The sequence below is a fragment of the Macaca mulatta genome, chromosome 6, assembly GCF_049350105.2.
Source record: "Macaca mulatta isolate MMU2019108-1 chromosome 6, T2T-MMU8v2.0, whole genome shotgun sequence".
Taxonomy (NCBI): Eukaryota; Metazoa; Chordata; class Mammalia; order Primates; family Cercopithecidae; genus Macaca; species Macaca mulatta.
In genome coordinates, this window is record NC_133411.1 from 2,223,411 (window position 1) to 2,247,767 (window position 24,357).

Genomic DNA, 24,357 nt, shown 5'->3' on the forward strand with positions numbered 1-24,357 from the left:
TCTGACTCCAGGGGTCAACACAGGCCTCACTCTCATCCCAGACCCCAGGACCACTCCCCACAGAGCCGAGCTCCCTCCCCAGCCAAGGCCCCCAGCCACAGAGGCAAGTTCTGGTCTGTTTTTCACTCTAGATTAGTTTTCCGACACCTTATCAACACAGTGAATGCAGACTCTATGGTCAGTAAACAGATCCTGATGGGCTGGGCCCTTGGGGAGCAGCCTCCTGGGCTTGTCCAACCAGCCTGTGTCCCCACTCCGAGAGCGAAGGAGGCGGTGCAGACGGAAGGGCGAAGACCAGACACACAAGTGTCCCGGCCAGAGGAAGGGCAGCCCCTCCAGCCAGAGAGGCAGTGAGAGTCTGCGTGTCAGACCCTGACCCATCCCGATCCACGCCTGGGAGGTGCCTTCACGGGCAGTTTCTGCAGGGAAAAGCTGGCCTAATCCCCTCTGAGATCGCGATGCCTCCACCAGCCTCCCTATCTCCAGGCACAACCTCCTCCCTTTCTCAGTGGCCCACCAGGGAGGTGCGTGTGGGGTGCTGCCCGAGAAAACCCCAGAACGCAGGAAACAAACCACCCTTGATTCACACGTGATTCAGACACAGCACTCTCCTCCCCACAACTGTTTCCTCAAAAAGAAACCGCCCAAGGAGAGAGCGGAAACAGGCACTGGCTGGCAGGCTGGGGGCCCGCGTCACAGCCCAGGGCCGCAAGCACCTCAGACCCTGAGACCTCTGCAACAGCAGCACACACCCCTCCCCGCAGGGATGAGGTCCTGCAGTCACCGACCAGCCAAAGGGGACCCTGCTGTAGGCCTGTTCCCCGGCACTCCCGGCCAGAGGCTCCAGGACCCTTGGGGCGTCAGCGGCCACGAACAAGGGAAGAGGCAGGGCCTGGACAGCATGGCCAGCCAGGCAGCTCATCGTTCAGGCTGCTGCATCGAAGCCAGAGGTTTATCTTCACAGAACAGGCCTCTGCCCCCAAAAGGGAGTTTCCCTCCTCTTCACAAAGGAAAGGTATTAACCCTTTGTGCTCTGCCCTTGTCCCTGGGCGGCACTTCCCCAGCCTCTGAGAAGGAAGACCAAAGAAGACCAGCCCCCCCCCCGTGTCAGTTACCAGGAGGGCCCCCAGTCATCTGTTCACCAGGCCCCAGACGCCCCCAGCCCAGCCCAGTGCCCTGAAGACCAGCTGGTCCACTCCTGAACGCCGTCCATGCCCAGCTCCGCCAGGCTCCACAGGGTTACCAGGCCCCACAGGGAGCAGACTGCCGCTCGCTCAAGGCCCCGGCGGGTCTCACACTCCCCAGCACCCAGGGACTCCTGCCCCACCCACCACGCGGCCATCACAAAATGACTCTGGGAGCCGCCCCCAGAAACACTCAGCTGATGGAGCTGGTTGAAATCAAAAGCACCCAGCCAGGAAGTGTGGTTAATACTTAACATCAAACATCAAACTTTGCCCTCCAGACCTCGGTCTAAGGCACAGCTTAGAAAATTCATATTCCGGCCAGATATGGTGGCTCACTCCTGTAATCCCAGTGCTCTGGGAGGCCGAAGTGTGCAAACTACTAGAGGCCAGGAGTTCAAGACCAGCTTGGCCAACATGGCAAAACCCCATCTGCACTTAAAATATAAAACTTAGGCCGGGCGCGGTGGCTCAAGCCTGTAATCCCAGCACTTTGGGAGGCCGAGACGGGCGGATCACGAGTTCAAGAGATCGAGACCATCCTGGCTAACACGGTGAAACCCCGTCTCTACTAAAATACAAAAAAAATTAGCCGAGCGAGGTGGCGGGCGCCTGTACTCCCAGCTACTCGGGAGGCTGAGGCAGGAGAACGGCGTGAACCCAGGAGGCGGGGCTTGCAGTGAGCTGAGATCCGGCCACTGCACTCCAGCCTGGGCAACAGAGCTAGACTCCGTCTCAAAAAAAAAAAAAAAAAAAAAAAACTTAGCCAGGCGTGCTACTGCACGCCTGTGGTCCCAGCTACTCGGAAGGCTGAGGTACGAGAACTGCTTGAACCTGGGAGGCAGAGATTGCAGTGAGCTGAGCTTGTGCCACTGCACTCCAGCCTGGGTGACAGAGCAAGACTCTGTCTCAAAAAAGAAAAAAAAAAAAGAAAATTCATATTCCAACAGAGATGTAACAGGAGAGCCCTCCGGGCAGCCGGCCGGCCCCACAGAGGCAATCGATCACTGGTGTGTCAGCTCCACTCGTGCCCTTCATGGCTGGGATGTCCCCCTGAGCTGACCTCCACTCCCAGTGCTGTGCCCAGCGGTGCCACGTCAGGGTCTGTCTGCAGTGCCCGAGGACGGCAGCCCTGGGACGGCTCGCTGGTCCAAGGTATGGAAGGAAAACAGGATCTCAGGACCAAACCCACTAAGTCTCAGGCAAGAGTCACGCTGGGAAACGGGTCACGCAACCTGCCTTCTGTTTTCTTCCTGTGTAGGAAGCTACACGCCTCCCTCACATTTTGGGGCCCACAGGATCCTTACGCTAAAGCAGTTGCAACAAAACACACCCTGACCGTGGAAACGACAGCTCATCCTCACGGTGCGGGACCAAGGACAGAACCAGGAGTTGTTGCTCTGCTCGCCAGAGGCAAACGCACACCTGAGCACTTCACGCACCCCGTGGTGACTGTGTCGTAGGTAAATGTGCAGATTCGCTGAGTGTGAGGCGTGAGGGGTTCTTCCTCTACCCCCACGTGTGACACACGGGTTCAGTGAACGCTGATCAAATGCTGCCTGCCTCTTATCTGCCCTCCCTCTTCTTTTTCTTTCTTCCCCTAATACGCACGCTTTACCCTCTGAATATTCAAGTTCCCAGCCTTCTTTGAGAAGAAAAGCCCGGACCACAGAAGTTTCCCGTGGTTCTGTGCTACGCACATCCTTAACCTTGGCAAATAAACCTCTCAAGTGATTGAGGCCCACCTAGGTCGCTTTCTGTGATTTACAAAGGCCACCCATCCCCCATGCAGGAGCCTGGGCCATCCCGGAATCCCTGGGTCAGGTCCAAGGAGCTCTGCAGGACGTGGCCCCACGTCCAAAGGGCAGAGGCCCTGACAGAGGTGACTTCACTCCTGCCAGGCATGAGGGAGGACAGCCCCCAACTCACCTTCAGGGTCCCGCAGGTGCCTCTGCCTGACTCCAGCCCGCCTGGCAAGGTCTCCGACATTCACTGATCCCCAGCAAGCCTGGGGCTTCAGCCCCGACCAGCCCCCTGCACCAGGCCTGAGCACCTGGCCCTCCTCTTGGCACCGCCCTCCCAACAGCCATCCAGACCACCGGAGAGGCACTGAGAAGTCACCCACTCTAAGTAGGGGATCTGGTGTCCAACACGAGACAGAAAACCACTGTGGAATCCGCTGGCCTCGCCCACTCCGAGAGGCCTGGGGAGCTTTGCAAGACAGGAAACCAAGTCCACGAGGCAAAGGTCTCCTCACATGATCAGAGGCCCTGGAGCAGGTTCAGACCTGAACATAAGGCCACACCAAGAGGGGGAGCTGCTGGCCACTCACTGACCGGCCTAGCCCAGGGGAAAGGAATGGATATCCAGAGGGACACTCAATGCCATGTGTCCCTCTGCTGCGAAGGAAGCCCCAGTCCCTGTCTACCTGCCACGGTACGCGCACACACACATACACGCACACACGCGTGCACGCACACACACATACACGCACACACGCGTGCACGCACACACGCACGCACACGCACACGCGCACACGCGAGCATGCCCACAGCACACAGCTGTGCAAGAGCACAGTGCACTCATGTGTGCACACGTGTGTACATGCATGTGCACATATACATGGTGCAAGCACATGACTCACACATGGATACACCTGCACACTCACAAGGCACACAGGTGACTGCACACATGCGCCCGGCCAGCTGATCGAAGGCACCACACTTTACCACATGCCTGCTAAGGAGGGCCTCTTGCCTGGAGACAGCCTGGGAGTATACCAGGCGCAGGAGGAAGCACAGGCCCCAGCCTAGATGCCCAGCAGCCACCACCTTCCTGTGTATCTTTTGTTTCCTTTGGTTTCAAAAAGGGAAGCTGATACACAAAATGCATGTCTCGTAGCCTCCCTGCCTGCCCACCACATATCCATGACCATCCATACCCACAAGGTGGTGCCCAGCTGCTGCAGGGGTTCCCAGGCACAGCCACAGGGTCAACGGCCTGCCTGTCACCTCCAGCTCCGACTGCCTCCCGTGTCTGTGTCAGGAGCGCCCTCCTGAAATCTGGGGACAACAAGAGCTGTCCGTCCCTACTCAGAAGGACGGAACCCGGATGCTCTGTGCATGGTCCCCCTATGTAATGCATGATCCCCCAAGTCCCTGCATCCCCAAAGGGGACCCCAGATCAGTGCAGCCGGCGTGCACCGTCTCGCCGTTCCCAAGGCCAGTGCAGAGCATGGCACCCAGCACCCAACAGGCAAGGATGGCCCAGGACGGCCTTCTGAGTAGGGACGGGAAGTGGCAGCTCTTGTTATCCTAAGATTTAAGATTTCAGGAGGGCACTCCCAACACAGACACGGGAGATAGTTGGAGCAGGAGGGACAGGCAGGCCGCTGACTGTGCGACCGGGCCTCTGTCAGCGGCCAGGGGCAGAGGGAGGCGAGACCGCCCCTGGACAACCAACACGAGCTCAGCCACAGTGGAAAATCTCAGAAACGGAACCCAAAGAGGGAAATGGCGCCCGAGCCAGGAAAAGCTCCCGGCAAACCCGGCAGAGCCCCAGCTGAGGGTGGGAGACTTGGGGGTGCCAGGCAGGACCCACCCTCTCCCAGCCCAGGGAGCCCCGGACATGTGGACGTCCCTCCTAGAGAGTGGGTGGTCCGGGCCTGCGGGGCCTCGCCGGAGGCTCTGCACACTGCACCTTCCAGACAGGCCAGGGCACTGGCCAGCCCTCCCTCCCCACCCCTCCCACGGTCTCCTGGGTCCCGACACCCCTCGACGCATCCGTATAACCTGGGAAGGAGCGAGTCTACCCTGATGTAGTCACGGAGGAAGAGTGGGCTCCCCCAAGTCAGTTATAAAACCCAACCCACCCTGAAGTCAGAGGAGACGCAGCCGGCCCCCAGCAGTGTCCCCCCATCTCCTACTGAAGACGTAGCCAGCCCCCAGCAGTGTCCCTCCAATTCCTACTCAAGACACAGCCGGCCCCCAGCAGTGTCCTCCCACCTCCTACTCGAAAAATCACCCCACTGAGAAACTGAGGGCTAACATGTCCCATCACTTCAAGACGAGGCATTTCACATAAAAATAAAACCAGGAATAAAAGCTCTGTCCGAAGAAGTGCTGAGGGCACAGTGCCCATCCTGGGAACAGGACGCCTCCCGCAGAGGCTCCGCCAGAGGCAGCAGGGAAGCTGCAGGGGTCGGGGACAGGAGGCTCCTGGAGCCAGGCTGGGCAGACACGGCCTTGCTGGGTTCTGGGTCGAGCCAGGCAGCCTGGGCAGCAGCATTTACCCCTCCTCCCCCCGAACCCCCAACCCGGGCTCAGGACGCCGAGTCCCCTGTTCAAGCTGGGGTGGCTCAGGACGCCCTCTCCACGCCCACCTAGCAGTGCCCAGGAGCAACCCACCAGGCCCCCCAAACTTGCTTCACCGTCACCCAGGCGCCAGCCCAGAAGTACCTCTATGGTACCTCCATGGACCATTCGAGGGAACGGCAATGGAGTCAGGAAGAGCTTGGGTGCCAGTAACTCCCGTGGCTGGACAGGTTTGGAGCTGGTCTGTGACCTTGTGGCGTGGACCCCATGCAGCAGGCCTTTGGGAGCAGCTCCGGCTGCTGCAGGACCCCTGCCCCCGACCACCACCACCGCCACCAAAAAGCAAAGCCTGTGCCTCCTTCCCCAGGCTCTGTGCCCATCACGGGACTCCTCGCCACACCTCTGTGGGCTGAAGATCAGGATGTGATCAAGTGGATTCCGAAGGGCAGCTGCATGCCCGTTACAGCCTGGCAGTGGCTGGGCACCGGGCCCTTTCTGTGGAAGAGGAAGCGTGGCCAGCACAAAAGCCCCAGGTGCAAGTTCTCTGCCAATTCGGAGAAATCTCCCAAGTTCAGCTCACACCACAGGCCACCTTCAAGTGTGTCCAGAAGCCCACACCTGGCCCGTTCCCTCCTGTTTCCGATTTCATGAAGGGCCAGGGAGCCTCTTGACACGCCTGTAGCAGGACCTGAGTAGCAGGACCTGAGTGCGCCGGCAGGGCCACTGCCTCCCGGGCAGACAGAGGCCCAGGGTACCGCTCAACAGCCTTGAGAGTAGAAGAGACAAGAAAAGGAACAAGCACAAAATTCCCTCTGGCTTAAAAGCAAACGACACTTACAGTCTAGAGACAAAAGTGAACCTGATCAGCCTTGAGAAAGGGCCGGCCAGGCGGGAAGACTCCTGAGTGCGTTTCGGGGGCGTTGCTATAAAGCTCACACAGAAAGACCAGGTCAGAGCCCACCCTCCTTGGTGCTTCCTCACTCAGCCCTGATGGCTGGAGAGAAGGGGCTTGGACTCATGGACCCTGCTTAGCACTTCACCTGGTGTTGAGCCTGGCATCCAGCCTGACCAATTCCAAGATCTGGGCTGGCCTCCGTGCAGAGGAAGCTGAGCCCACTCTTCACCCGCCTCGGTGGGTGCCTTCACGGTGGGTCCCCACTCGTGTCCCTGGGTTCCTAAACTGCCTGGAGGGGATGTCTGGCCTTTCCTGCCGGGGATGGTGGGTTAGGAAGGATCTGGGGTCTGCCGCCGGACTTGTCCCTGGATAGACCTCACCTTCCTTCCTTCCACTGCAAGGGAACAGGGAGGCTGCCACCCACTGCATGAGACCCGGGCACATGCGGGCACGGCCAGCACGCGGGGTGGCGGCTGGACTGAGTCCCGTCACCTTCTCAGAGACTCTGGAGGGAAGGGCCTAACAGCCTCCGCTTTCTAGATGGGGCTGAGATCCCGGGAGTAACTGGGATTTGGAGCCAGGATGGAGGGAACAGGGCTGGGGGATTCTCTCCCCAGTCCCATCCCCAACCCCCAGAGAAAGTGAAAGTGCTAGAAACCTCCAGATTCCCGGAACCGGGAGGACGCGGCCTGAGCAAGGCCCCGGCGGCCGCCCACTCCCCAGCCAGGGCGCAGTCCTTCCTGTTCCGCCGCTGGGGGGTGGGCGGCTCCTCCAGGGTCAGGCGGGTGCAGGACGGGCCGGCCCGGGCTAGTGGGACCGGACGGCCGCGGCGCAGGGGAAGGGAGAGCGCGGGGGACGCAGGACGCCCCGGCTCCCGAACCGCCCGGGTCTCCACCGCCACCCCTGTCCTACCGGGGACCACCCAGGGGCCCGGGCTCCCTCCCGAGCCGCGGTCCGGCCCCTCCCCGTTTCCATAGCTACCAGCAGCGGCGTCCACACCTCCGCCCCCGGTCCCACCCGAGCCGATGGTACCCGGAGCCTGGGCACAGCCCCTAGCCCGCCAGCCCTGCCACTAACGTGGGGTGGGGGCCCTCGTGGGGGGCCGAGAAGATCAGGCGGTGGGGGCGCGGGAAGGGGCGCCTCCTGTACCCCGGCCCCACCGCCGCGGCCACAGCCCCCACCGCGCCGCCCACCTCCCCTCCCGGATGCAGGGCCCAGACCCGCTCTCGGGGCGCTCGGCCTTTGTCCGGCCAGGTGCGGCCGCGCTCACCCGGGCTGGGGCGCTCGGGCTCGGGGCCCTCGGGGGTGCCCGGCGCCTCCGTCCGCTCGGCCGCCTCGTCCCCGCCGCCGTCGGCGCGCGCCTCCACGGGCACCACGGTGAAGTTGGTGGGCATGGCTGCCTGCAGCCCACAGTCCCTGCCCCGGCCCGGCCCGCGCTGCGCCGCTCCCGCCGACGCCACGGGACTTGGGCGCAGGGGCGGGGTCCGACCGACCAGCCCCGACCGCCCCGCCCCGCCCGAGCCACGTGACCTCACCTGCTGGCCCCGCGGCCCCAAGAAAAGTTGGCCCGCGGCGGAGCTGGGCCAGGCGACTTCCCGCAGGGACCCCCAACCCAGGCTGCGTCCGCCCGACCGCCCCGACCCAGGACGCTGGGCCTTCGCTGCCTGCGCCCCCGACCCTCGCAGAGCCAGTGAATCCCCTCTCCTTCTCCTGCACCCCCTCCTGCTCCAGCCCCCTGCCCCGCCTGCTGGAAACCCCATCCCCCTGCCGCCCTCCTGCTTGCCCCACTCCCTGCCCCCCCCTGCTTGTCCCCTTCTTCGATCTCCTACCCCCACCCCGACCCCTCCGCTGCTCTTGCTCCAGCCCCCTGCCCCTCCTGCACGCCCTCCTGCGGGAACCCCCCCCCACCACTCCTGCACCCCCTCCTGCTGGGCCCCTCCTGCTGGCCCCCCCGGCACCCCCTCCTGCTTGCCCCCCATTCCTGCTCCAGCCCCCTGCCCCCCCTGCCATCCTCCAGCACCCACCTCCCACACAGTCCTCCCACCCACTCCAGGCGGTCAACACCCGCTCAGACCCTGGGCTCCTAGCCTGGCTCATGGCTAGCCCAGCCTGGCTGCGAAGGCATCTCCTGTGGAAGGAGTCTTGGATAGTCTGGGGATGGGGTCCTCTGGACCTTGGTCCAGCTCCAGGTTAGGGACCTAACCCAGTAGAGGGAGTGTCCCCCTCCATGACAGATACCACCCACGAAGACCCCAGTCTCCTCCACGCCTACCCCAGGAGTGCCCTGCGGCCCCTGCCCTGGAACCCTCCCTTCCCTCCTTGGGAAATGTTCCAGAAGCTCACAGGGTGGTGCAGGGAAGGTGGAGTTCTAGAACCTGCCAGGCGTACACCAAGATACCACCGGCCAGCACCTGGCACATTTCTCAACAAATGACTCATGAAAAACGGAACAATCAGATGTCCGTCAATGGAGAACTGGGCTAAAATGCTATGGCACACAGGTGCAATGAATCAGCCTTTATTCGTAATCACCCACAACTGCTGTACAACAACAAAGCAGAAACACAGGTGGTGTGGGCAAACATGGCCACAGCCTCTTGTCACATGGAAAATGGGCATGGCCTGGCCATGTTTTAGCAGCATGCCTGTCTAATCCTAAATGGCAGCTGGATGAGAGTGATGGCCTCCAGGCTGTGGGATCACGGGGCTCTGTGGGATCAAGGAATGCAAGCCCAACCTCTCCAGCCATTTCCAGTAAAGCCAGTCATGCCCTGGGATGGCCCAGGGTTCTACCCTTTGCCCCATGGGCTCTTCTGGGCAGAAGCTGGAGGCCTGGGCCCCTCCTGGAATGTCCCCCATCCAGCACCAGCCCTCTGCAGAGGTGAAGGTACCTCTGGCCTGGGTGTCTGGAGCTGTGCCTGGTCCACACTCTCACCCCACCTCCCACCAAAGGGAGCTCAGGGCTGTGGGTGGTGCTAGGTCAGCTGTCTCCCTGGGTCAGTGGGACGGAAGGTGAGAAACCACCTCCCCAGAAGATAAAATGGTTCCCAGGCATCCTCACGAGGAGGGCTGGCCCCAGGTATCCTCACGAGGAGGGCTGGCTTTGCTGAAAAGATCCAGGGGGTGGGAACAGAAGTGCTCAATGGGGTCAATTATAGGGTTCACACTTAGGGTGCTGGGTAAACCCTCTCTTCAGTCACCCCAACAGGGGCTTCTGCACATTCAACCCTGGTTGCCACTCAGCGCTATTTCTGAAGGTTAGACAGAGCTCAGCGTGGGCACGAGGCCTCCCCAAGTGATGCCAGCAGGAGCAACAGATGTGCAGGGCTCCCGTCGCACGTACAAGTTCTGTTTCACACCCCTGGACTGTGGGGACGGCTGCCCGCCACACACTGGCTGTGGACCTTCAGAGGAGCTGGTTTGGAGGGTCTATGGCCAGGGCCAGCGCCCGGACTCAGGACTCATCAGCTTCATTTTACAGAGGAGGAAACCGAGGCCCAGGAGTTTAGGGTCCTGCAGCAGCTCCGAGGGTGGTCTTCTCAGTAATTACAAAATCTTGACTAGGACCAAGGGCCATGGCTGAAGCTCCCTCTTGTTTAAATCTTAGATCTTACTTATGGGAGGCCTGGGGTAGGGGGTGAGGTCTGCCTTTTGCATTCTAATTAGGTGAGTCATTACAGAGATCAGCACCCTGTAAGCACCCGCGGGTCAAGACAGAGAACCTTGCCAGAGCCCAGAAGCCGCTGCAGGCCCCTCCCATCCCGTCAATAGCCCATCCCTAGGGGCCTGGTGGCTCCTTCCTTCGCTCTGTGGGTTTCCACGCCCATGTATGTCCTCCCACACTGCAGCCTTGGGTTAAATGTGCATTGTGTGACTTTCAGTGCTCTCTTCCTACCTACCTCCAACCCTCTGTCCTTTTCTGTACATGGCACCTGTTGTAGGAACCGGCCCTCGGACATGTGGAGGTGCCCGAGACCTGGGTTGGAGTTGCATCTTTTGGTGCAGGCCTCTGTGTCTCCTGAAAGTGGGCGTCTGGAGGCAGGGGACTGCTGGGATCTGGGTCCAGTCCCCTGGCAAGGCCAGGGGCTTGCTCTCAGAGGGAGCCACGCGCTGTCTGGTGGTAGCCCCTCCGTCAGCAGTCGTTGGTGCTTGATGTCTGAAATGACAGATTCGTGGAGCAAAACAGTGATTTTCCAGTGCCCGGTGGCTTCGTCAGGAATTCACTGGAGGAAGAGGCTCATCCTGTTCATCTGGCCGTCTGGATAACGGTGCCCATAGGAAAGGCAGGGCGAGGGTGCCTCTCCCTCACTTGTTGGTTTTCACAGTGGTGAATTGGTTCCTGACGATCTCCCAAGTGTATTTATACATCACTGATGAAACACGTTGGTGGGTCTCAGTCGATCACCATTAGTGCCCTTTCCAAGCATTGGTGTCCAGCTTTGCCCAGCGGAGCCTCTTCAAAGGCAATCTCACGTCCTTATGATGTGAGCCTGGTCGTCTGAGATGGCCTCTTGGCCGTGTGCAGGACATAGCCAGGGGAACCCTAGGCTTTAGTGCAGAAAGTGGCCAATGGTGGTTACATTCTGTTTGTAGATTCTCGGAATAGTCCCTGCTGCCCGCCACCCTGGCATGGAGTTTCTAATTGATTAGGATGGACGCTCAATGCCAGCTTCCAAGTCAGGAGGCCGCTTGTGCCCATGGCTTGGAATCAGAGCTGTGGCCTGGGAGGGCTCTCACCAGGTGCAGGCTGCCTCCAGGTGTCTGTGTGCCTCTGCACACGGAGCTTCTCCCCAGGTCCATGGGTCCCCCCAGTCCACTTCTGCTTTCCTGTTAGGGTGGGGGGCTCATCTCCTGATGTGCCATCTGCATCCTTTTGGGCTGGGAACCTGCTGTTGGGTACCAGGCAGGACGCACCTCCAGGGCTGAAGGATGCAGGTGGGGTCAGTGGGCAGAGCGTCCATGGAGAGCTCCGTGTCCAGGGAAGGGGACACCTGGGGGAGGCTGGCCCTGGAGGCCCCACACTCCTTCTCACCAGAAAGCCACCCGCCTTCTGCCTGGCAGGGCTGGGCACCCACCCAGGTGCTTGCCTGTTGGCCTGGCACCCATGCTGAGTAGGGGGAGTAGGGCAGATTAGAAGAGAGGGGAAAAAGGAGAAGCAGGAGAAGGGTGAATGGGAAGTGGGCAGGGGAGAGGGAAGGGAGGCCCCAGTTACCCAAGGCTAAAGTGATTTTTAAAAAACAAAACTTTTTTTTTTAAGGGTGTTGAGCCTCTCCTGGCAGAGTGGGGTGCGTGGACACCCGCGGAAGAAGCAGAGGCTCCAGCCGCCTGTGGGACCTGCACTCTCCCTGCCCAGGAGTCCCACCAGGGCTGTGAATTCTGCCCATGGTCAGGGTGGCCCTAAAGCCCCACATCCGCCACCACCTGTGGGGGCTTGAAGGGAGCTGTGGTAGATAGCGATGATAGAAGACCCCAGCCACAGCCCCAGGCCCACGGCTGCATCTCCCCTGAAGATGCAGCCCTGTCCCAAGGGTTCTGCAAACAATGCCTGGTTCTTCCCAGGCAGGCACCACAAGCTGCCTCCACCCTCTGCACCCCCGGCTTGCTCAGGGTGGGGCCCTGGGCCTGGTGGATGGTGGGCCTGGCTCAGCTGGTGCTGGGGAGCCCGTCTGCACAGTGGCCGGGTACATGGGGCCTGAGTCCTGAGCCTCCCGGCTCCTATGCCTGCTGGGCAGGGGCACATCCCGTGGAGCTGAATCTGGGAACAGACAGGGCCTCCCCCCGGAACAGAGCTCCTCTGAGACCATCTGTGTCTGAGACTGTAAGTGACGCCAACAGAAGGTCAAGCTTGAGCGACAAAGCTCTCAGTCCTGTAATTCACGGACACCGAGTCTTCACTCAAGTTCCCTCTGGAAGATTCCGTGGACAAGGCCGACACACTCTGCCCCTCACTCAGGAGGCTCCAGGATTTTTAGACCACGTGTGCGGCTTTCCTTCTCTCAAAGTGTTACTCACGTAATGTTACTCAGAATCTCACTCAGACGCCTGTGAGCTGCGGACACAGGGAAGTTCGCATCTCCTCTGAAGTCCAAGCTGCCCAGAAGCCCACCCACCCCCTGCCAGCTCTCGTTCCTGCTCCACAGGTGACTTCTTTCCAGTAAACCGTGGGCAAATGTTTGCTGTCAGCTCAGGGGGAAAGGCCGTGCCAGGGTCCCGATGGGCTCAGAACCTCCCAACCTGGCAGCCACACAGCCCTTGGGAAAGGGATGCAGAGCCCAGGACACGCGAGGCCAATCCTCTCTCAGACGTCATAAAGAACTGGGTATGGAGGACGAGGCCAGCCCTCGTCAATGATGCCCCCAACCCCGGCAACAGCATGAGATCAGGGATCTGCTGGCTCTGTCTCAGAGCCGCAGTGGGTCCTGCTCAAACCCCAGAGCCACAGGGATGGGCCAGGAGGCTGGTGGGGGGTGTGCTGTGAGAGACTGCTGAGCAGGCTGGGGTGAGCTGGGCCTGGTCTGCAGGGGTGGGGGCACAGCCTTCACCGGGGAGGCACCAGGGAAGGGGTTCCTGCCAGCCCGAGATGGAGCAACGGAGCAACTAGTGAAACCAAGTCTGCAAAATTATCACCGTTGGTGGGAGTGATCCGACCTGACTCCCATCTTGGTTATAACCTCCAAGCTGTCCTTGTTCCTTCCTGGGCGTAGGCTGAACTAACTTTGGGAGGAACTTAGTTTACAGTTAAAATAAACCTCCTTCTTGCCCGAGGACTTGACTGCCTTTGTAGGATTAACAAATTAGCCGCAAGATTAAAGAAATTGTGGTTTGGGAGTCATGTAGCTGGAGGCTACAAGATTCTGACCCTCCCTAAACTGCTCCTAAAGTCAATGCTTGAGATGTTTTGCAGACCCTTGTTGCACTAGATGGATCAGCTGGCACCACCCAGATTAATAGACTGGCTCATCTGATCTTGTGACCCCACCAGGAACTGAGTCAGCGCAGAAGGACAGCTTCAGTTCCCTGTGAGTTCATCTCTGACCTGACCAATCAGCACTCCTGGCTCACTGGCTTCCCCACGCACTAAGCTGTCCTTAAAAACGGATCCCAGGCGGGCGCATGTGGCTCACGCCTATAATCCCAGCACCGTGGGAGGCCGAAGCGGGTGGATCACGAGGTCAGGAGATCGAGACCATCCTGGCTAACACGGTGAAACCCGTCTCTATTAAAAATACAAAAAGTTAGCCGGGCGTAGTGATGGGCTCCCAGCCCATCACTACGTAGATGTAGTCCCAGCTACTCGGAAGGCTGAGGTAGGAGAATGGCATGAACCCGGGAGGTGGAGCTTGCAGTGAGCCGAGATCACGCCACTGCACTACAGCCTGGGAGACAGAGTGAGACTCCGTCTCAAAAATAAACAACAACAACAACAACAACAACCTGATCCTGAATGCGCGGGGAGACTGATTTCAGTGATAATAAAACTCCAGTCTCCGCACAGCCGGCTCTGCGTGAATCACTCTTTCTCCACTGTAATTCCCCTGTCTTGATCAATCAGCTCTGTCTGGGCAGCGGGCAAGGCGAACCCACTGGGTGGTTACATGACGGGGAGTCCATGGGCCTCAGCCCCTCGAAGAGAGAGAGAGGAAAACCCCACGCGGGGAAGCGTTTCAGTGCGGTCTGAGAACGTCGTGGGCAGGCCTGGCAGCCGTGCAGACCCGGCAGAAGAGTCTTCCCGACAGCAGCACCAGGGATTCACCAAAAACAGGCGTGACCCAGACCCACGCCCTCGCCAGACACAGGTGAGCTGTTGGCCAAATGTGAAGGCCGACGAAGCCGTCCTTGGGCGTGAAAGGTCTTGCATGAAAGGTCTCTCTAGACTGGGAGATGCCTCCTGCCAGGAAATTCGAATGAGTCCAGGAAGAAGGAGAAAACCTGGACCCGACACAGGCCGCAGAGGGCCTGGCCTCACCCACTTCTAATGGAGCCGATGAAAAATCAGGGAGTGTGGGGGACCCAGACAACAGCAAACAACTGTGCTCATAACATCAAATGCGCCGGCCCCGCAGCCTCGCAGGTACCAAGGCTGGTTCTAGTGGCTTCTTCCAGGGCTGTGGGAGGTGTGCGGGTATCTCACTGAGCTTTTGGACCAGAGGGCCAAGACCAACTAACGTGGAGGAGCACGTGCAGACGCCACCTCGCCCGGGGACGCTCGCCATCGGCAGTGTGCCGGGGACACCACGGGGTGCTGGCCAGATGCTCACAGCCGCTGCACCTCCCAGCACAATGCATTCCACAGGCGGGATTTGGGGGTGTCAGAATCTCACCAGCATCCAGGCAGTGTGGGGATAAAAATTCTGGCTGCCCGGCACAGCCCCTGCCCCTGCACTTGGCACCTCAAGGGGCTTGGATTCTCAACACCAGCTCAGATAACTGGTAAACATGTTTATTAGTTTTAACTTTGCTTTTTCCTTTTTCTAAAAAAACCATTTAATTGTAGTAAAATAATATGTAAAATTGCCATTTTCACCATCTTTAAGTGTCTGATGGAAGAAACATTCCCACAGCTGTGCGTCCACCTTCACCGACGGTCTCCAGAGCCCTCCCAAACTGAAGGCCTCTCCGCAGCCTGGCACCTGCCATTCTGTGTTTGGTCCCTACAGATCTGGGAACTCCAGGGACTTCCCAGGAGGGGATCAGACAGGGCCCTGCGGCACGACGTCCACACAGCCCCTGCGTGCTGTAACCCGTGCCAGCATCTCCTTCCTTTTCTCTGCTGTCAAGTGTCCACTGCGTGGATGGGCCGTGTTTTGTTCACCCACTCATGCACGGATGGGCACGAGGGTTGCTATTCCCCCTCTGTAGAGTGCTGGCTAACAACTTCAAAGGTATATATCTAAGTAAAAATGAAAATGTGTAAAATGTGTGAGGCACCCCACGTGCGCACGCACGAGCCCTCTGGGAGGAACTGGGGGCGTCGCTGTGGCTGCCTGGGGGCGCGGGGCCTGACCTTCTGCCGACGCTCCTCTGTCCTGTTACCTGGGGTGGCTACACCAGCATCATCTGGCCAAAAATACCTCCTAATCGTTCTGGCTGAGCCGCTGCCACTGCCCAAGATAAGCAGGGCACGTTCTGGCTCCCGGCAGTGATTTCTGTCCTATTTTTACACTCGGTTCGGATAAGGTCTCTGGTGGCCTGTGCCCAAGGTCACTCTGTGAGGCCCCAGGGAGGCGGTGGCTTGCCCTGGGTTCACCTTCCCTCTGGGGAAGTGGGTTCCGGGAGCCGCACAGAGAGGCATACTGGGTGTGCAGAGCAGGAGTGGTCGCAGGGACCCCGGTTCCGAGGAGGGGAGGGGTCCACTCCTGGGCCCTCGAACCCTTGGGTCCCAGCCCCTGCAAGCACAGCCCTGCCGGGTAACACCACCAGCTCCTGGAGGCGCATGAGAGCCCACATCTGGGGTTCCTGGCAAAAGAACCCCCAGATAAATGCGTTGAGCTGTCCAGCCTCCCCCCGCCAAAGGCCCCAGATAAATGAATAAAGCTGCCCAGCCTGGCCCCCGGCCCACGGAGGCGCAGCCGCTCAGCAAGGCAACGAGGCCGGCCAGAGACTGTCGCACAGGAGTGGACGTTCCCCGCCAAGGGGCCGGGGGCCACGGTCAGCTTCTCTGAGTGTCCTGGTCTTGGAGGACACACGTCGTGTGTGTCGGCCAAGGAGCCGGACTCGGGGCCTCCATCAAACAGTGTTGCAAACTGGTGCAGCATATCCTCAAGGTTTAAGCTTCAGATTTTGCTTGGCAAACGGAATCCAAATCCACTTCTCTTTCTTGACTTTCTTCGTTTGTTTCATTAAGAGAAGAGAGAAGAGGAAACATGTTTGATTAAGTTTCTGAGATAACTCGCTTGGTCTAATTGCCTCATTGAAACCTTAAATATTTGGCTTACATCACGAGAACAGTCTGGCTAATACGCTGCTAAATTCATCGCTCTCAACGGAGAATGACTTATCTGTACAAATACTGCAAATCATTAATTTGTATTTTCTCAGGGCGATAAGTTAAAAATACATTTTAAAAATAAGTTTTGATTGCTTTTGAAGGATAGCGACCTCCATGGACCTCGCAATGCAAAACCCACAGCTGACAGCAAGTCAATCTGCCCCAACAACTAGCAACAGCTAGATCCGTCCTAAGGGACACACTTCACAGGCCAGAGATCTTCAGCATAGAGATCAGCGCCCACAAGCCAAGAGAAAAGTATTTTAAAGACCACCTAATCCCTCACTGTGCTTTCGAGGAGAAAAGGAATGCACATTTAAAAAACAAAAACCAAAACGATCTGCAACTCCAGCGCCTGGCCATGAGGGAGTAGCTGCGTGCAGTGGTCAGAGAGAACACAGAGGACAGAAGACCGTGGGAGGGAGGGTGCTTCCGAAGTACAGAGAAACAGCTGCAGCCTCCACCTCTGTGCCAGCAAACACTACCTTCAAAAATGAAGGCAAAATCAAGACATTTCCAGACAAACGACGACTGTGAGGATTTATCCCAAGTGGACGGAAAATGGTTCCTGGTGGAAACGCTGAAATCCAGAGCTCAGAGAACACGGACTGGCGGGGCAGGTGAAGAGCCTTGCAGTGCTGGATGCATTAAACACTCAGTGTCCAGCATGGGGGAGGGAGGCCCTGGAGTCCCTGACCGCAGTGGACCTGGACCGTCAAGGGCGTCTGTGCAGGGCAGACGCTAGGGCAATGACCGTGAGAACAGCAGAACACACAGCTACCAAGCGAACACAGGGAGAAAACGGAGTAATAAAAAAAGGGTTTAATCCAAAATAATCAAGAGAAAAGACACCCATGCTTGCACTACCCGGAGAAGCGAGGTGGCAGACCAGGCCTCGAATCTCACGCCCTGATGACGGCCCCACTTCAGCAAAAACCAGAGAAGTGGAGGAGAAGCAGACACTGCTCCAGGGAACAGCTAGAGATTTCAAGATACCTCGCCCCGTAACTGGTAAAACAAATCACTGGAGATAAAGAAGATTTGAACAACACATGAGCAAGACTGACCTAATGGTGAGCTACGTGGAAATACACCCAACCACTGCCCAGCCTGTACTCCGCACCACGGGATTGGGAGGGGAGCTCTGACAGCTGGGAACGCAGCACAGAGCAGCCACGGAAAGATAACGGAAAATCCCCCAGGGCCTGGGAAACTGCAGCACATCGAGAAACCCACGTGCTGAAGAGTGAGCCATGATCGGAATGAGATAATGTTTTAAACTAAAGAGTGTGTGTGTGTGTGTGTGTGTGTGTGTGTGTGTGAATTCTTTTTAATTCTAAGACTTTCATATAGAAACATCACTTCATGGGTAAAAACAAGTAAAGTCAAACGGCACACTTTTAAAGTTTATTTTAGTATTTTCATGCTAAATAATACATAATAATGGTATTGTAGTATTTTCATCGAATCTGCAGTCATGTCAGCACGTTAGAAATTGTACTGCGGAAAATGCCCCGATCTCAGTGGTTTTTGAAAGTTTATCTAGGGCGGGAGACTCTTCTAATTTATTTATAACTTTGACTAATTGGATCCCAATTACTTTGGACAAATGATAAAATATGAAATATATCAAACATGGTTAAAATGTCTACCTGGGCCCGGCGCAGTGGCTCAGGCCTGTCATCTCAGCACTTTGGGAGGCCGAGGGGGGCGGATCACCTGAGGTCAGGAGTTTGAGATCAGCCTGGTCAACATGGCGAAACCCCACCTCTACTAAATATACAAAAATTAGCCGGATATGGTGGCACATGCCTGTAATCTCAGCTACTTGGGAGGCTGAGACAGGAGAATCACTTGAACCCAGGAGGCAGAAGTTGCAGTGAGCTGAGATCACATCACTGCACTCCAGCCTATCTGCACTCCAGCCTGTCTGCCTGCGTTGTTATATCTTCATTAATTTAATTGTTAATGTTTCCAAAAAATCACCCATGTTATTAAGCTAATTCTTAACAATATACACATAGTATATTTACACAATATTAACCCATGAATTCACTTATTCTTTTTATTTTATTTATTATTTTTCGAAACAGAGTCTCACGCCAGGCTGGAGTGCAGTGGTGGGATCTCAGCTCACTGCAGCCTCCACCTCCCAGGTTCAAGTGATTCTCATGTCTCAGCCTCCCAAGTTGCTGATAGCTGGGATTACAGGCATGGGCCACCATGCCCGGCTAATTTTTTGTATTTTCAGTAGAGACAGGGTTTCACCGTGTTGGCCAGGCTGGTCTTGAACTTGAGCTCAGGTAATCTGCTTGCCTCAGCCTCCCAAAGTGCTGGGATTACAGACGTGAGCCACTGCGCCCAGCCTATTCTTTTTAATGTTTAATATAATTGAGATGTTACTCACTGTTTTTGTTTTATGGGTTTTTTTTAAACAGAGTCTCACTCTGTTGCCCAGGCTGGAGTGCAGTGGCCGGATCTCAGCTCACGGCAAGCTCCGCCTCCCAGGTTTACACCATTCTCCTGCCTCAGCCTCCTGAGTAGCTGGGACTACAGGCGCCGCCACCTCGCCTGGCTAGTTTTTTGTATTTTTTTAGTAGAGACAGGGTTTCACTGTGTTAGCCAGGATGGTCTCGATCTCCTGACCTCGTGATCCGCCCATCTCGGCCTCCCAAAGTGCTGGGATTACAGGCTTGAGCCACCACGCCTGGCTGAGATGTTACTCACTTTTTAAAAGATTTTGAAGTGTTTAGTTTTTCTCTTCTGATTTGTTTTTGTTTTGTTTTGTTTTTTAACTTTTAAGTTTCAGGGGTACATATGCATGTTTATTACATGGGTAAATTTGTGTCATGGGGGTTTGTTGTACAGATTATTTCATCACCCAGGTATTAAACCCAGTACCCATTAGTTATCTTTCCTGATCCTCTCCCTCCTCCCACCCTCTGCCTTCACGTGGGCCCCAGGGTGTGTTGTTCCCCTCTATGTGTCCATGGTTCTCATCGTTTAGCTCCCACGTGTAAGTGAGAACATGCGGTATTTGGCTTCCTGTTGAACTAAATTATAATGAAAATACAACCTATCGAAACCGTAAGATGCAGCTGAAACTGTGCTTAAGGGAAGGGTCACCACTGCAGATCCTGCAAAAGTATAAAGGTAGTGGAGTGGGTTGAGCTGGGTTCCCCCAGAAGGATATGTTGAAGTTCTAACATGGGTACCTGTGAATGGCCCTGACTGAGTGGTAGGTCCTTGCAGATGGGATCGTATCGTGAAGATGAGGTCATCCTGGAGTAGGGTGGGCTCTCAATCCAATGACTGATGTCTTTTTTTTTTTGAGATGGAGTCTCACTTTGTCGCCAGGCTGGAGTGCAGTAGCACGATCTCGGCTCACTGCAACCTCCACCTCCCGGGTTCAAGTGATTCTCCTGCCTCAGCCTCCCAAGTAGCTGGGACTACAGGCGCGTGCCACCACACCCAGCTAATTTTTGAATTTTTAGTAGAGACGGGGTTTCACCATGTAGGCCACGATGGGCTCAATCTCTTGACTTCATGATCCACCAGCCTCGGCCTCCCAAAGTGCTGGGATTACAGGCATGAGCCACCATGCCTGACCGACTGATGTCCTTATATGGAGAGGTTTGAGGCCACAGAGGAGAGGCAAAGGGCAGGGGCCACAGAAACAGAGGCAGAGGCTGGGGCGATGGGGCCACAGACCCAGGGATGCCTGGAGCCACAGAAGCTGGACAGGGTAGGAAGGACCCTCTTTTAGAACCTCCGGAGGGCGTGCAGCCTTGCCCACACCTGAACTTCAGATTTCCTTTCTCCACCGCTGAGAGAGAAGGCATATCTGTGAAGCCACAGTGTGTGGTAATCACAGCAGTCCGAGGAAACTTATGGATATAAAAACACCACAAATAACTCTGTGATAATGATCTTGTAAATGGAGATAAAATAGACAAATTCTCTGGGAAACAAAACCTACCAAAATCCATACAAAAAGAAACACAAGCTCTCAATAGTACTATGTATCATGAAGACAATAAATCCTTGATCTAACCTTGCCCCCCTTCTCCACATAAAACCTTCAGGGTCTGACAGACTCACTGGTAAACTCCTCCAAACACTGAAGGAAGAAATAATACCAGTTACATTGAAGTATTCCAGGGAATTTTAAAAAAGAAGTAATCTTGCACAACTCCTGTTATCAAATTAGCACTTGTCACCAAGGAAGGGAAGATAAAGCATGACGAGATGCCCACACCCCAGGAAAGTGTCCCAAGAGTGGCTCAGATTCTTCAGGGCTGCGACGTCCTGGTTTTCATCTGGGAGGTGGTGACAGGCGCGTGATCTCTGGTTATTCCAGAACCAGTGAATGTAGGATGTGTGTCATTTAGCTTCTCACGCCATGCACTGGGGCAAGTTCACTTAGGAAACAGATCTCATCCTTAAGGAAGGCCGGGAGTGGGCGTGGCTGGGAGGTGGGTGCCTGAGGAACCATACCCCCCACCCTGCACCTGTGGTCTCAACCTGGCGGGAAGTCCGCGCCAGCTCCGGTGGGATCAGGGTTGCTGAATCCCAGCTGCCAGGTAAACTCCCGCTGATCTGCAGCACAAGATCCCAATCCCAGGACTGGAGCTCTCACGGGGCAGTCAGGCCCAGTGGAAACCTGTGGCCTCACTCCAGGAAGTGAAGCCGGACTCAGACTAACAAAAGCCAGCAGCAATGCATGGAGGCAGGACAGGACATCTCACGCCGACCCAGACACCTTGGAGCATACCGCGGTACAGATGGAGCCTCCAACAGGGGTTTCCTTCCTCATGTGGTTGATGGAAGGTTCTAGACTTCGTCTTCTCATAGGGAGGAAAAGTGCCGCCCAGCCCCCAACACACCGAGACCACTGGGGCTCAGTAAATATTTGATAAACAACAGGCTCAACGGAAGGTTCTAGAATTCGTCTTCTCATAGGGAGGAAAAGTGCTGCCCAGCCCCCAACACACCGAGACCACTGGGGCTCAGTAAATATTTGATAAATAACAGGCTCAGCAGGTGCGGTGGCCAGTGAGACTGGTACAGACCTGGTGGCCCATGGGCATCGGGTCTGCCCTGTGACTACCAGTCCTGACAGGCTGCAGCGGAGCACGTGTGCATGTATGTGTGTGTGTGCATGCATGCACACCAATAGGAGTGGCCCCAAGTCTGCCTGGTCTCTACACGGCTCCCAGCCTTTTCCTAGAACGGATCACATGTTTGCATACACACGTATGTGCACACACATGCGGAAACCAGACCCACTCCCACCATCTACCCACACAAGCTGAACCCTCAGTCACGCCGCTCCCTGCCACGTGCACCATCCCCACACACGTCAGACACGACTTCTACTGAGTTCTGCTTTCAGCTTTCTCTGATGGCCAAGCATACCCCACCACCCCCTGCAAGGCTTGGGGGTACCGCTGGGATCCCAAGTATGATGGCCTCTAGAAGCCCCTCTCCTCAAACCTCAGTCACAGCTGCTGCCCAGGGCCTGCCTCGCCACGGGGACAGCCACATCTCTCTTTGACACATGAGGACACCCCTCCAAGAGGCCTCCCTCAGCCAGCGGCCACTGCTGCCGGCCCCTCTGTCCATTCCCAAAGGCTGAGCTGCTGCAGGGAGCAACGCCTCCTGGCTCCAAGTGAAAGTCAGAGGTGGGCAGGACATTCAGGTAACACCCCCACCTCCAAGGTCCAGTCTCACAGAGCCTCAGCAGCTACCCAAGGCAAGGAGGTGGTCACAGGGCCACCAGGAGTGTCCCAGGGGACCCCAGGCCCACGAGGGCCACAGAAAGTTCCGGGCTTCCCCTGGCGTAAGGGACAGAACCAGGCGCCCTCCCCTCCTGGCCCCCTCAGCCTTCCTGTGATGTCCAGGACCAGGACCAGGGAAACCACAGCGTCCTGGGAGACAGGGTGGAGGGTGGCTCCAGGAGCCCAGCTGGGGCATCGGCCAGGCCCCGAGAGACGCGCTTGCTCAGGCATCCCTGGCAAGGCTTCCAAAGCCCTCACGCGGATGAACACGAGAACACCCGGGGCACCCACTGTTTCACAGAGAAAGTCACAGCGGTCACCCTGGTGGGATGTAATTTCTGGACATGATTAAACAGGAAGAAAAGATCCCAGCTGAGATTACGTGCAGAGGCACCTTAGAGCCGGGCTCTTGACACCGCTGACCCGAAACCTGGTGATTCAAGAGGAAAAGAACGCCCTGCTGCCGTCAGAGCTGGAAACCTTACAGCCCACTGTGTCCTGGGCGTGAAGCTGTCACCTGACTCCCAGGTGAGGAGCCTGTGGGTCAGGGGTCAGAGCTCAAGGGATGCCCTCGCCAGCTGGGGCAGCCAAAGCTACCTCTGCATTTTCCCCTGAAAGAGGAAGTTTAAACACCCAAGAAGCTTTGATATCACCTCCGTAACTTTACTTCTGGATGTGGTTCAGAAAATCTGCGGAAAATCACCCAGAACTGCACCCGTTTGGTTACAGGAGTCTTAACTGTGGGGGCCCCTTTTCCACTGCTCCCATCAAGTGGCCTCCTGGGCAGCCCAGGACCCTCCAGCATCTTCCAGAAGCCACAGCACTTGCTTCAGTCTTAACCTGCAGGAACCTACTGGGCAAGGCTGGCTGGGAGGAGGCACTCTCAGGACAAGGGACCTGGGCAGGCACCTCCTGTCTCGGCTCGATGCCCAGCGAGGATGGGAGGACCCAGGGTGCGCCTGCATCTGCATCTGGGCGGGGAGCAAAGACGTGGCCCTCCCAGAGCTTGAACTGTGAGAGGAAGAGAGGCTGAGCGAAAGCCCGCCCCCACCCCACCCCAGGAGAGGCCACCTGGGGCCTCCCACAGCCCTGCCCGCGGCTGCACACACGTGTCCCCTCACCTCCGCGGCCGGGGCGGCTGCGCACGCGTGTCCCCTCACCTCCTCGGCCGGGGCGGCTGCGCACGCGTGTCCCCTCACCTCCTCGGCCGGGGCGGCTGCGCACGCGTGTCCCCTCACCTCCTCGGCCGGGGCGGCTGCGCACGCGTGTCCCCTCACCTCCTCGGCCGGGGCGGGGGCAGCAGGGAGGGAGGGCGTGCTGCATTCTTACCTGTGCCTGCCCAGAGGGAGCAGTGGGAGCTTCCAGCAGACACACCTGGACAGGTGCACGGAGCCCCTGCCAGGGAAACCCAGCACATGCAGGTGGGCGGAGGGCGGCAGGAGGGTGGCAGAAGCGGGCAGAGGAGGAGGCTGAGCTCAGCACGGCCCATGCAGTCTCCTTCGGGCCAAGGGGAGTGGCTGGCCCGGTCTGAGCAGGGAGGCAGCTCAGGGAGTGAGCCCTGGGGACAGCATTGGAGCAGCCCGGGGGTCCCGGACGGAACCTCACCTCAGAGGGTGGTCCGAGGGCCGCCGGGGGCCCCCTGGGAGGTCAGGGAGGGGCGGTGTTTTCAGGGGGAGGGCTGGGGGCGGGAGCAAGGCCTGGACTGGGGGATGGAGGCCTGAATCAAAGCAAAACAGACTCAGAGCTCAGCACCCGTATTCGCAGAGACACACAGGGACTCACAGGGACGTCCCGGCTCGCAAGGGGACACGTGGGGACACACTGGGACCCACGGGGATGTGCAGGGACACGATCCCTCCCGGCTGTCCTGCTCCTTGCTGATAGTCGCCCGGAGGCTGGGGCCTGGAACCACTGGCACAGGGGGATTCCTGGGCCCCTCCTTGGGGCACCTCCGCCTCAGCAGCAGCTGAAGGGCATGGGGGAAGGAGCCGGTGTTGGTGCAACAGGCAGATGGTTCCAGAAACTCAGGATTCTACACAATCCTAGCACCTGGGGCGCACAGTCCCGCACGTCTGCCATGCTGTTGGAAGCAGGCACTGGCCCTGGGGGTCAACACAAGCCCTGAGGACCTCCCCAGAGGGTGTGCTCCAGGCAACCTGCCGGGACCACCTCTCCTGCCCGGTGTTGGGGGCCTCAC

At 57.7% G+C, this 24,357-nt stretch overlaps 1 protein-coding gene across 9 annotated transcripts in view; it reads right to left on the minus strand.

The window, feature by feature from the left end:
* SLC12A7 (solute carrier family 12 member 7) overlaps positions 1-24,357 on the minus strand; it is a 104,115-nt gene that overhangs the window by 50,889 nt on the left and 28,869 nt on the right. For 5 of the 9 annotated variants that reach the window (XR_013418240.1, XR_013418242.1, XM_015139696.3 and 2 more), the window contains exon 1: positions 7,663-7,905. The exons of 1 other annotated variant lie outside the window; for it this stretch is intronic. Coding sequence is in view for 5 of the 8 variants with exons in the window: in XM_015139696.3 (XP_014995182.2) it covers positions 7,663-7,786 (124 nt within the window). In the remaining 3 variants the exon portion in view is untranslated. Of the gene's footprint in view, positions 1-1,115; positions 1,319-6,772; positions 7,063-7,662; positions 7,907-24,357 lie in introns of those variants that run through there. 3 more of the 9 variants (XR_013418239.1, XM_078004550.1, XM_078004551.1) reach the window with 3 other exon arrangements.